Below are 13,348 nucleotides of genomic sequence, written 5' to 3'. Positions count from 1 at the left end.
CCCCTTGTTTCTCATTATCAATTCGATCCCTTTCGAGTTCAGCCTATGAAAGATCGTTGCCGACGAGGCGTTGGCTTATATGACAGAAGAGCTTGCTTTTCTCCTTTCGGTTTTCGAGTCCGGATCTTGTTGGGTGTGGTCTAGGAGTAAAATCTCGGATTTACCAAGGCCGACACGGGGAGAACGCCCTCAAGATCGTCTCGAGAAGTGAATCCGTCGAGGTGCACGAGACCTGTCAACTGTGCAAGATGGACCCTTGTCCGGTCACGATTCACGAGTTGTCGCTAGAGACAAAACACGACCAAAAATTTAAAAAACAGGGAGACTCATCAAGAATTACGACGTTTACTATTACTAAAACGGCGACGACTTAGAAGGTAATGAAACAAAGACTTCACCAACTCTAACGAATAAAGAAAGCGACTTAATCATGTCTCCTCCCTCTCGCCCTTATAAATTCCCTCGCCCTCCAATCCACCACCTGATTATCCATCACTCCATCAGCCACTCCGATCGACCCCCCACCGCCGCTGCCACCAATGGAGTCCCCCTCCTGGACTGCCTATGCCGCCGCGTGGCTGGCCACCCTAGCCCTCCTCCTCCTCTCCCGCCGCCTCCGCCTCCGCCGAAGCAACTACAACCTCCCCCCGGGCCCAAAATCCTGGCCCATCATCGGGAACCTGAACCTCATCGGCCCCCTCCCGCACCGGTCCCTCCACGAGCTCTCCAAGACCTACGGCCCGCTCATGCAACTCCACTTCGGATCTTTCCCCGTCGTCGTGTTCTCCTCAGTCGAGATGGCCAAGGCCGTCCTCAAGACCCACGACGTCGCCTTCGCCGGCCGGCCCAAGACTGCCGCAGGCAAATACACCACCTACAACTACTCCGACATCACCTGGTCGCCCTACGGCCCCTACTGGCGCCAGGCCCGGAAGCTGTGCATTATGGAGCTCTTCAGCACGAAGCGTCTCGAGTCCTACGAGTACATCCGGACGGAGGAGCTAATGTCCCTCCTCAGGAGCATGTACATCTCCAGGGGCGCGCACCTCACGTTGAAGGACCACCTGACCGACCTGAGTCTCAACGTGATAAGCCGGATGGTCCTGGGGAAGAAGTACACCGAGGAGACCGAGAACTCCATAATCAAGCCGGAGGAGTTCAAGAAGATGCTTGACGAGCTGTTCCTGTTGAACGGCACGCTGAACATCGGGGACTCGATCCCGTGGCTCAATTTCCTGGACCTCCAGGGCTACATCAAGAGGATGAAGGCGTTGAGCAAGAAGTTCGACCGGTTCTTGGAGCACGTCTTGGACGAGCACAACGAGAGGCGATGCCGGGTCGCGAACTACGTTGCCCAGGACATGGTGGACGTGCTCTTGGAATTCGCCGACGATCCGAACCTCGAAGTGAAGATCGAGAGGGAAGGAATCAAAGGGTTCACTCAGGTATTTCATATATGCACGCATTGACACCAATTCTTCTCTTTAATTTTGCAGATTCAATCCAAGCATAAGCTTGAAAGCAACAACCCAACTAAAGTATAGTCATTTTCCTCCTAGCTTTCAATGACATTTTCCTTTGTAAAGATGAGGTAAAGTATCATGGGTCGTTCGCGATCGGCCAAGTCTTTTTCGCTTACTTAATTGTTCCGAGTCTTTTTCGCTCCGCCAAACAACCTCCGAGTCTTTTTCGCTTAGCTAATTGTTCCGAGATATTTCGCTCCACCAACTAATCAGTTTTGGCTATATTAATCTGGCGATTTACGAAACTATTGGAGATAACTATACAGCCATGGGAGAGGGAAAATTATTGTTTTTCCAGTGAATTAGGTCTGTTCGACCAAGGTACACCGATGCGAAATGTTGCTGCATATAAGTAGGACCGCATTCCATTTATGCTGCTGCAGTGATTCATTTGAGTTTTTAGCGTTAGTTCTCAAAAAGTATGTACAGTCTAGTCGGTGGAGACTGATAGATCTGTATAAAGTAAATTTCTGCAGAAAGAGGGGACTTGGTGGAATCTCAATGGATGGGGTGTGAATTTGATCTTGGCTTTTAGCGTATTTTAGATTTTTTTAGTGATTTAGTTGCATCAAAAAGTTGGGACAGCGATTCCATTATTCATACCCAGACGACTGTTTAATCTTTTGGACCGGTTAAGGGTGGAAACAGCAGTTGCATGTCTCATGACCCATGGCTCACGACTGCTTGCAGGACCTAATCGCCGGCGGGACCGAGAGCTCGGCCGTGACGGTGGAGTGGGCAATATCAGAGCTCCTGAAGAGGCCGGAGATCTTCAAGAAGGCCACGGAGGAGCTGGACAGCGTGATCGGGCGAGACAGGTGGGTGACTGAGAAGGACATTGCGAGCCTGCCCTATGTCGACGCCATTGCCAAGGAGGCCATGCGGCTCCACCCGGTGGCGCCGATGCTCGTGCCACGGATGGCGAGGGAGGATTGCACGATCGACGGCTACGACATCCCCAAGGGCACCCAGGTCCTTGTCCTCGTGTGGAGCATCGGGAGGGACCCCGAGCTCTGGGACAACCCGGAGGAGTTCCGGCCTGAGAGGTTCCTCGGGAGGGACATCGACGTGAAGGGCCAGAGCTTCGAGCTCCTGCCGTTTGGGTCCGGGAGGAGGATGTGCCCGGGGTACAGCCTCGGGCTCAAGGTGATTCAGGCGAGCTTGGCCAATCTATTGCACGGGTTCAATTGGAAGTTGCCCGGGGGGATGAGTAAGGAGGACTTGGACATGGAGGAGATCTTTGGGCTCTCAACGCCTAAGAAGATCCCACTCGTTGCTATGGCTGAGCCTAGGTTGCCGGATCATATGTACTCCATGTGACTTTGTGCGGGTCTTGTTGCTACTCTCTTATGTTGTTGTCGTTTTGCTTTAGCTAACGAGGGAAGCTTCGTGATGTTAAGATCTTGTCTTCAATCGAATTTGTAACTCCTAAGTAATTAAGCATCACGAATAGCTAATAAGATCTGTTCGTCGATGCCACCATCATACAGCAGTTCGGTTAAGCTCTATAGCATTATATTTACAGTCCGACACATATAGATAATGGCATGTGTGACGCCCAGGTCCCGCTTGCAACGATATTATCTGCTTTGGGCCGGAGCCCGCACGATTTTGTTCTTCTAGGCTTCGCCTAGAAAAGGTCTCATTGCAAGTTAGGACAAGTGCAATCTTATATATATAGCACTTCACCTCACCACACTTAGGCGATGTGAGATTCGGTTCATTCCTATCCCCTTCGACATTCACACGAGTCGCGGCGCTCCTGTTACGTTTTGCCGTCAGAGCTCGCATGTCCTCGTCGGACTAGGTCGTTACGGCATGCACTACACATTTAATGATTCACGTAATTTGAATTACATGCAATTGCACAAATTAATTTATTAAATGCGATTTTCAAAAAAGATGCGGTACTAATATTTAAAAGACCGGGTCCTCATTGTATCCAGCTAATGATCCAACACAATGGAAAACTCTATTTCAAGATGTACAAAAGTCTCACCGCGGAGTAGTCCATAGTTTGAAGAGATAATGACACAAATGGTCTCTTGCTTCAACATGTAATGTGGTCCATGAATTTTCAATTTGACCAATATGATCCTCGAAGTTTAATCCAATATATAATGTGGTCTATGAACTTTTAATTTGGCCAATATGAACCCCGAACTTTTGAAACATGTTCAACTTAGTCTCCGAATTATAGGATGATGTTTAACATAGTCTTTCCATTAATTCAAGTTTAGAAACAACCTTGAACATTTTTTTATAGTTCGGGGATCAAGTTGAATATGTTCCAAAAGTTCGGAGATCACATTGAACAAATTGAAAATTCACGGATCACATTACATATTGGACTAAAGTTCGGGGACCATATTAGTCAAATTAAAATTTTAGAGATCCCATTATATATTGGATCAAAATTCAAAGATTATTTGTGTCATTTTTTCTAGTTTGAATGGCTTCTGGCTCTAAGTTTATGCTGCTTGACTACTTTATCAACCTGAGGATAAAAAAAATGGCAAAAAGAAAAGAGGAAAAATTTTCAATGTTGACTAATTCACCCACTAGAAGCCAACGTTATCAAAGCGACATGACCGCAATAATGACAAATGAAAGTTAGGCTCCATTTATTTCCTTAAAAATAAATAATTTTAAAATTTCTTTTAATAATAACTACTTATATCACTTGAAATAATTAGTTAATGAAAAATATTTTCTTATCCACATCAATTTATATATAATTATCTTCGTGGACGATGAAAATATTTTAATTCATTCACTTTTGTAAAGATCGTCTTTAGGCAAATATTTTTAAATCGTTCATTTTTTGCGAAATAAACAGGGTCATAATTGTACTTTTTAATCATCATCAATGGGACTTAATTAATCGAGAAATAAAGGGCGTCGTTGATGTACTCAATCTATAATTATCGCACGATTAACCATACTTTTTGAAATATAAGTTGGAAAATACTTTGAATTTGATTAGCCGGGACCAGATTTGCTTTCTGAGTGTTAACTACTAACTGGGGGTGGCTATTGAGTGTTCTTCTTTAGGAGCTTTTTCATCCAATTAAAGTTGCAGGGAATCAGAATCGCACGTGCAAGTTTCCCTGCACGTCGCCCGCTCGTGACACGAGCGCCCCGATCACTCGATTCACCCTCCACCACCGAGCTTCGCCTCTAAACCGTTGACTCTGTTGATCGAGTAAACACTCTGACTTTGACCACGAAACGGAAAGGAAGATGAAAACTTTGTTTGCTGATTGGACCACAATCTGACCAGATCAGAAACGCGATTGGAGCTGAGTCAGCACTCGCTTTCTCGATGCCCTCCAATAGCTGTGGGTGCTGCACGACACGTGGCTTCGATTCACGCACGTAAAGCACCATGTGGTAACCACAAATTTTCTAGCACCTCAACTTAAAAACATTTTCGACCAAAGAAAACTTAAAAACATTGTGGGTTCAATAAATTCATCGATTCGATTCGTGAAACATAGCACAAGTACGATATGTAAAGGAGAGAGATGATGAGATTAAAATTTAAAATTTGTGATGTGACCACCTTATTTGAAGAGGTTGAGCGGATATTCTTCTTAGGCGCTTAGGTATTACTTAGATACCCTACTGACGTCCATATCAAAATTGAAAGATGGTGTTAGGCCTCAACTACGTAACAGCAAGAAAAATTCCAGAATCAAGAAGTACAAAGTTCAATCACCAACGCGCGAAGAAAGGATCAAGATTCAATAAATATCAAATGCAAATCAATTTGTCATTGTCCGAATTTGACTCAATTGGGAATTTCCAATTTTCTTTTGAAATTCCCAAACAAATTTTCCGAGGTTGTTTTCTCAATCACGCGAGTGATGAAATTCTTTGTAAGTTGATTTAAACGGGGGGTCGTGGCGGTGGGATGCTACGCTAGCCCCCTCCGAGGACTAGTCGTGTTCCACAGCTGGTTTGAATCATAGCTCGCCGGTTGCGCGGACACTTCGGTTACCCAAAAAATAAAAAAAATAAAAAATTCTTTGTAAGCTGAAGTCTAAATAGAGTTTTATAGTTTTGACTGACATTTTAGGGCGGGTTTATTATTGGGAAATTTTTCGGTAGCCTTTCACTATCCAGTCCACTCAAAGATTTGCCTCTCTCGAACGGTGGGCCACCCGCACAAATTGAAGCTAGCCCTATAAGCTTCGATAGTCTTCCACCCAAGCCTGCATGTCCCACGACAGGGGAGACAACGACGTCATGACTGGTGGCTAGTGGTCGTGGCCAACAGAAGCGATAGTCGAGAGGCTGGAGAGGTTCCGCGGCTGAACTGCTTCGTCGCAGTGTAGGGACACTACGGCTCGGTTGGAGGTTGCTGGAGTAGAGCAGAGGCAGCAAATAATTCACTAGGAACCGCGGCTGGTGAGCGCGTTGGTTAATCGGCAGGTCATCGAAGGGGTCGACCACGTGAAGCTTAGCTCGGCCAGGCAGGAAGCAGCAGGGACGACGTCGAAGCGGAGTTGAATTAATCTCAAATTAGGCCAATTAAGGCATTAAGCCATGTGATTTTCAGTCAGCCCTTGGTGTACATGGGCTTGGCCGAAAATTTGCATTTTATAGACTTAATCAGTCTCAAAACTTTTAAAAAATTTCCACTCTAATTAAACAACCCTAACCCATATCAATTAAAAGTTCAGAATCCTCTATTTTTAGCATGCAAATTTTTGCCATCATCACTCCCCAGCTTGATCGAATTTCTTGTAGTGCAACCCTAACCCATCATCACTCCCGGTTCAATTAAATGCAATGAATGATTAATACTCCTAAAGCTACATCCAAGCTATTTATATATTTTCGTTTAGGGGTCGATGTCGATCCCTGATTTCGATGCAATAAACTCCTAAATGGGCTTGCTAAAATTTATGTGTCAATACCTTCCACAGGATTTACACAGACGGGAGGAGTCTCGAGTATGTTGTCTTCGTAAATCCCTTTGTGAACTTAAATAGGCTTCTCGATAATGGTATGCTAAATTCACCACTACGCTAACGGCTACAGGATTCAGATAGTCCAGGCATGATTATGCATGATTCACATGGACAAAAAGGTACATTATGAATCTACCTACTAATATACGTGGATATACTAATTATGGACAATGATGAATCTGTTGTTAAAGAATTTAAGAAGCATCTACAGTTTACCTCTCACATTAGGACTTTGAGACTTCCAAAATATTTTATTGGCATTGAGATTGCACGCTTAGGTAAAGGAATATGTCTCAGCCAACGAAAATTTATCGTAGGAGTTATATTAGAAACAAGTTTGTCAGCATAAACTAGCTAGTATTCCAATTGAATGGAATATTAAGTTAATGAGGATTGAGTATGATGCGAGATTGTCATTTCTAGAAGATGATCGGTTTCCGAAGGATCCATCGAGCTTTTCAAAGACTCATCGGAAAACTCATTTATCTTATAATGACTAGACTCGACATATGTTACATAGGGCAAATCCTTAGTCAATTTATGCATAATCCTAGGCAATCTAATATGAATGCAACATTGAAAGATGTGAAATACATGAAAGGATGTCCAGGAGTGGGAATACTTCCATCTCGAGATTGCAACATGGAGATGATGGCCTACTACGTCATGGATTGTGCCACTTGTCCCATGAGCAGAAGATCTAGTATTGGATTTTATGTTAACTTGGGAGAATCATTGCTAAAAGGGAAAATAATTAAACAATCAATTATTTCATTGTCATCGGTTCAATCTAAATATCGAGCCATGGCTAACACTATTTGTGAAATAGTCCGGAGACGAGGCTTGCTTCAAGCTCTTGGCATATGGATAAAAGGACCGTCTACCTTATTTTCTGAAAATGATGATGCTCTCAAATTGTAGCAAATCCGATAATTCACGAAAGAACGAAACTTATAGATGTTGATTGCCATTTTGCTGGAGATAAAATTCAGGAAGGAATAAGACAAGAGGAATAGGAACTTTTGAATACCCTGCGAATATCTTCACCAAACTTCTATGTCAAAGACAACATATGTATCCACTAAGCAAGGTTGATGTTTTCGACATATATAAGCCGTTAGCTTGAGGGGGAGTGTTGGATATACGGTTTCTTTCATGGAATGATTGAGTTAATCAATTTAGTTGAGAATTAAATCATGTACAACTAGGAAAATATCTTTTGTATATCCTTTTCTTTATTATTTCTATACATTGCATTATAAGTAGAGTTCTCAAATCTTCTCTTTCTTCTCTATTTCACGTCATTTCTCATCGGTGAAGTTTATACAAAGCTGCTCAAGCCTGTCAGAGTTAAAATGCAAATTAGGATATTAACCATACAACACGCTCAACATCTCAAATTGAAAAAGTATGCTCCTCTCTTGCAAATACCGTGGAGGATGTTAGAGAATGGGTCTTATGGTGTGCCACCCATGTGGGCAACCACTCCCAACCCATTGCAGATAATTGCAAAGGCAGTTATCAACGGTTATTTTTTAAAACGTGAGAAAGTCACGTCTTTTGATAGACGTAACTTCTCTTCCTCTCCTTTTTCTTTAGTCTATCGTCGATTATATAGGATAGATACAAAGAAAGAACGGTGCTCTTCCTCTCTACTGTTAAACCTCAATCGAAGCGAGGAAACTCTCGAGACCGCAAAAGCGACATATAATTCGTGAACAATATGATACGTCCATTGGGTGATGTACCGTTTGATCGGTGATTCAAGTTTTTGATGATTTGGGCATGTTTTCACACAATTGATATTTAGAACAGAGGATTTAGTATTCTTCATTGGTATTGTCGCGACCTAAAAAATAAACAAGTTAATTTTCGGGCTAATGGATTATCAGGTTAATTAATTAACTAACCTAACTCGGACTCTCCCAAGTCCATACCAAATCGCAACTTAAGGTTCAAATAATTAACATGCAATGTGTTTTGAATTTGGAGTCGCCACTAATCATTTTCGGTAGGTTGATTAGAAACCTAAATAAAATAGCGGGAGAAGACTATCTTATTTCCGCGAACCGGAGATTTTGAATTCGGGGATTTGGTTACGCTAGATTACTCTAACGCCCTTTCGGTACCATTTTCATGAAAAATATTTGATTTGGCAATTTTGATGGATTTTACTTGAAATTCAAAGATGCAATTTTTTGATTTTTTCTTCTTTTTTATGGGGATGTAAAATATTGAACTTTGTACGATATACACCATGGGTGATTTAGAAAGAAAGAAAACGCAGCCAATCACGAGTATTTACAAAAATAAATTAACATGTAATAATGCTAAATTTTGGGACACGTGACATGTCTAAAATAAACAAACAAATGTTCACACCAAACGATTACATTTTTTGTAGATCGAGATGGAAAGGGTTACCTTCTATTACACAAAATCTTACTCACGTACACGTTATGGCTTCCTTCAAGATCTCGGAGTTGGAAGAACGTGGCTATCGTCGAAAAAAGGCAAGCAGTGGCGTTGTTGGATGGCGAGAGGCGAAGTACGTGCCGGGACTCGTCGAAGATGATGCTCGACTAAAACTCTTTTCTTCACTCTCAAATTTTCTCTTACGATTTTTCTCAAGAACTCTCTTTTTCCTCTCTAAAGAATTTCTCTCACAAATTCTCTCAATTCTCTTCTACTCTCAAACTCTCTCAATTCTCTTTCCCTCTAAAACTCTCTCAATTCTCCTCCCCTCTTTTATAGGCAAAGTTCTTCATCCTTCATTCTTCATCTTCATTTCTCCACCTTCCATTTTCATCTTCTCTTCTTCATCTTCATCTTCTCTTCTTCATCTTCATTTCTCCACCTTCCATTTTCATCTTCTCTTCTTCATATTCATCTTCTCTTCTTCATCTTCTCTTCACCATCTTCCTTTCATTATCTTCCCTTCTTTATCTTCTCTTCACCATCTTCCTTTCATTATCTTCCCTTCACCATCTTCCTTTCATTATCTTCCCTTCACCATCTTCCCTTCTCCATCTTCTTTTGGTATTTGCAATGCGGTCCCCGAAGTTTCAAGTATTTGCAATACAGTCCCCGAAGTTTTAAGTATTTGCAATACAATCCCTGAAGTTTCAAATCTTCTCGGTGTATTTTTCCATCCCGTGCCTAGTCTAGACGCATGCTAAATTAAGTGTTCCGCTTGCCCAATTATATGCCAATGCAATGTACGCTAAAAATAAATATGTGAGATGATTTTTATTTAGAACTAAAATTAGTTCTAATTTTTATGCAAAAAATAGATTAGTCAAAATTTAGGCGTCAACAGCTGCCCCTCTTTGAGTGGAGGCTCGTAGAGGTTCCGCTCAAAGACAAAATTGAATCCTAAATTTTGACGGTGCAAATTATGGATGAACTTTTTGGCGGGAGTTTTAATCCCATTTTTATGAAGTGATGCATGATATGCAAGACTGTAAATAACATGTGCTAAAATTTCTCCTCCTCTCTTTTTGTTAAAGAAACCTGCACATGGATCGCATACGAGAATACATGTTTTATCAAATACCTCGTAAGTTGACGATTCCCTCAATTTCCAAGTTTCTTGCAAACATGAGGACCTTAAGGTATTTGGCCTATCCGTTATCAGAGACTTCTCCCTAATGCGAGACAGCGCAAGATATATGTGTCCTTCGAGATCACAAGAGCTACGTCATTGTGAGTCAAAAGAAGTGGGATCAAGTTCACAAGAGCTACGTCGTTGTGAGTTGATTAAATGTCGAAATCGCCAGTGCATATGTCTTCACGATTCGACAAAGGGGAATCAAAATCATAAGAGCTACGTCGTTATGATTTGGTTTGGATCAAAAACATGGGTGCTTATGTCTTCATGATTTGATAAAGGAGCCGAGAATCATAAGAGCTACGTCGTTATGATTTGATAAGATGTCAAGATCGCCGGTGCATATGTCTTCACGACCCGATAGAAGAGGCATATTGCCCGAATTGAACAATATTTGATAGGAGCACCATCGAATGGAATCGATAAGTACAAAAGGGGCATATTGCTCGAATTGAATCATAACAACTATCATCGAAGAGTTGTTAATTTGAAAAGGGGTTCAGAAAACTTACCCGGGTTCTCCAAACGATTAATCAAGGAACGAAACAAATTGCTCGTATCGTACCTGGTAGGCATTTGCCAGCAAAACTTGTTCATTCAATAATCCTTGGATGAATTTCGAGACCTTGGGAGTGAACTCGAACATCGGGAATGTATTACCTATCATAGAATGTCGGAGGTAACACACACAAACATATTCAACAATGAGTATAATGCAATCACTCATACTATGGTTCATGCATAACCATTCTGTCAAGCTTGCATTACCAATTTTGTCCAAGGAGGTTCTCACATTACGAATACCTCGAATGTGAGCCGAATGGGGGAATTTCAGTCCGAAAGGGCTTTCTCTCACTCTCGAGAAAAGCTATTTATCATGTCTGCAGGATTCAAGAAAAATCACTCAATCTTTCCATCATCGCATTCGATAAGGATCCAAGTAATCTCGCAATTGATACGACCGAGCCGATCCGGAGGTCTTGATTAGGACCGTAATGAGGGCTAGGTCAAAGGTTTACAAAGGGGACTCTAATTGAGTCAAGGCTCTTGAAATGAATTTCTTCATCATCTGCTCCAGATTTACAAGTCAAGAATCCTGCAAAAATGAGAGAGAAATAATCTTGCTCGAACTTCTTCGAGTGATGCTTAAAATCATTTAACTCTACGTTAACTCAAGTGTCCTAATCAGAAGAGACTTTGGAGGGTTATAACGTAGGCTAGGATTGGGGACCGAGGAACGAAAAGACTCGTTTTGGCTCAGAAATTAAATGAGAAGGGGCTTGACGTTGGTGATCATTGCCGACTAGTCACCGATCTTGGTCTTCCGGAAATGTCTTGAGAAAGAATACCATCATTGAATGAGGGATGGTAGTCTTCTACTGAAAATTGCACTTTGCGAATTGATTTCTTGGGGAGTCTTCTTCACAACAAGTGTCCGTCAAGGATTTGCAAGAGACACAATGCAAACATGTATATGAAATTTACAACTTAACATGCAAAAATGTACATTCAAAATTCAGAAGTACTTTACAAATGAATGTGCATTGGCCTTACTTTTGGTAGGCACTTTGCTTTTCCTATGCTTGAAATTTTCATATGAGATCGGCCTTTGCTTTTCTTACTCCCGACTCTCATTTTTCTTCTTTTTTTCGAGAAGAGATTTCTTTTCTTTTTTCTTTGAGAGCTCTTCGACATCTCTTTATTTTGCTTTTTTTTGTTTTTGTTTTTTTTTTTCGAGATCGGGCCCTTCTCCTTTAAGCTGAGTTTGCCTCTCCTTTTTTTTTACAATCCCATGATTTTGAACCAAGAATTACAACAAACATAAACATTTACAAAGAAAAATTATGTAAACATAAAAAATCTAGCATACAAGAAATGAGTCCATTCGGGAATTCTCTGTTGACCCGACCATCTCCAATTTTAATCCTTGGGAGAATGCTATCTTCGTCTTTGGAATGAGCAAATGATCACCAACAAGGATTTAAGAAATGAATTTGCAGGCCCAAGTGGGCTATGCAAAGAATGAAGTGTATAGGATAGAGAAATGAATGCTCTTCATCATCCTAAGGCACTTGAATTAAAATTTGAGTATAAATGCAAAGAAACAACCGAAGATTAATGTTAGTCCGAGCAAGAAAATTTCTAACCATTTACCTCGTGTTGCTGCTAGAATTAACCCGTCTGGACCCCGATGTGGGGTGGTTCTTGACAGGGGTAAAGAAATGAAACCACCGCTCAAAAGGGGTAATCAATGGATCACCTGTAGTGTTTGGGATAGAGAACTGAATGCCTCTGTCATTTCGGCTATCGTACCTTTTGCGAGAAAACCTTTTACCTTGTGAAATGCGGAACTTAGCCACCGTTCAACTCTCCCGAAAAAATGGGACGTGTTTGGGAAAGGATTGCCTTTTATCATCCTGCCCTGCCCCATTCCATACATTCGATGTATCTTATGTAGTTCATGTTCCTTATTCAGAGTTGGTAAATTAAACATGAGGAACAGTCATGCGCAAACTATGCAATGTATGAGTGTTTTTGAGCATATAAAAGGCTCCAGGAATTTCTTATTTCATTAATTTTTCGGGGAGAATTGATACTTCCCTATCTGGAAAGGCGGTGACCCCTGTAAAAATCAAAAGGGAAAGCGTCAATGTACGTTCTCATGTTCTAAACGAGTTGAAACGATACCGCTTTACCCTTGTACGAATTTCTTGTGAACTTTGAATTGAAAAGATTAACTCATCTGGATCGGATTGTATGTCCGGGATGTTATATCTCCGGTTTTGTAACCATTGGGTTGAGCTTCAATCGGCATTGAACTGCGAAGCAAAAAGGTTTTTATTAATCTTTGTACATTGATGCCAAATCCCAGGATCGAACCCGGGACGCCTCGGACCACCGTCATTCCCCCAACCACTAGGCTATGGTGATGTTGGCGTCCATGGTTGGTTCGCTTTTTGCTATATTGTCCTCAAAACAGTTGGCAATCCCCTGTTGAGAATGAAATAAGATTAAATTAGAGTTTGAAACGACTAAGAGCCAATTGGGACGATACTGAGTTACCCATCTTTGAGCCCGCTTGGTCTTTTACTCGTATTCTCCCAAGTAAGGCTATTCGGAATCTCTCTTTACGGATGTTCAGGGGCGTCGTCCACAAATTGATTTGCTACGAGGCCTAGCTTAGTAAGGAACTTACGCATTTGACAAGAGAGGAGAAAATTCGTCCTTTAACTCTA

General features: G+C 41.7%; 1 protein-coding gene across 2 annotated transcripts; it reads left to right on the top strand.

Moving 5' to 3' along the window:
• The first annotated feature begins 466 nt into the window (after positions 1-466).
• On the top strand, positions 467-11,841 carry LOC115737971 (trimethyltridecatetraene synthase-like). Of its 2 annotated transcripts, XM_048283860.1 has the most exons (3): positions 467-1,445; positions 2,214-2,878; positions 11,822-11,841. In XM_048283860.1, the coding sequence occupies exons 1-2, from the start codon at positions 540-542 to the stop codon at positions 2,841-2,843; spliced, it is 1,536 nt and encodes a 511-aa protein (XP_048139817.1). In that variant the 5' UTR covers positions 467-539; the 3' UTR covers positions 2,844-2,878; positions 11,822-11,841. The 2 variants fall into 2 exon arrangements, with proteins under 2 accessions (XP_048139817.1, XP_030526289.1); XM_030670429.2 differs by lacking the exon at positions 11,822-11,841 and having other exon boundaries at positions 2,214-3,019.
• Positions 11,842-13,348: the final 1,507 nt, after the last annotated feature.

Source organism: Rhodamnia argentea, chromosome 8 (genome assembly GCF_020921035.1).
Source record: "Rhodamnia argentea isolate NSW1041297 chromosome 8, ASM2092103v1, whole genome shotgun sequence".
NCBI classification, from domain to species: domain Eukaryota; kingdom Viridiplantae; phylum Streptophyta; class Magnoliopsida; order Myrtales; family Myrtaceae; genus Rhodamnia; species Rhodamnia argentea.
The sequence above is the reverse complement of the archived record's forward strand: the minus strand, read 5'-3'. Positions and strand labels throughout refer to the sequence as shown.

Coding starts and splice junctions, on each gene's coding strand:
- LOC115737971 (XM_048283860.1), top strand. CDS start 540: ATGGAGTCCCCCTCCTGGACTGCCTATGCCGCCGCGTGGCTGGCCACC. Junction 1,446..2,213: donor GAATCAAAGGGTTCACTCAG/GTATTTCATATA, acceptor GACTGCTTGCAG/GACCTAATCGCCGGCGGGAC.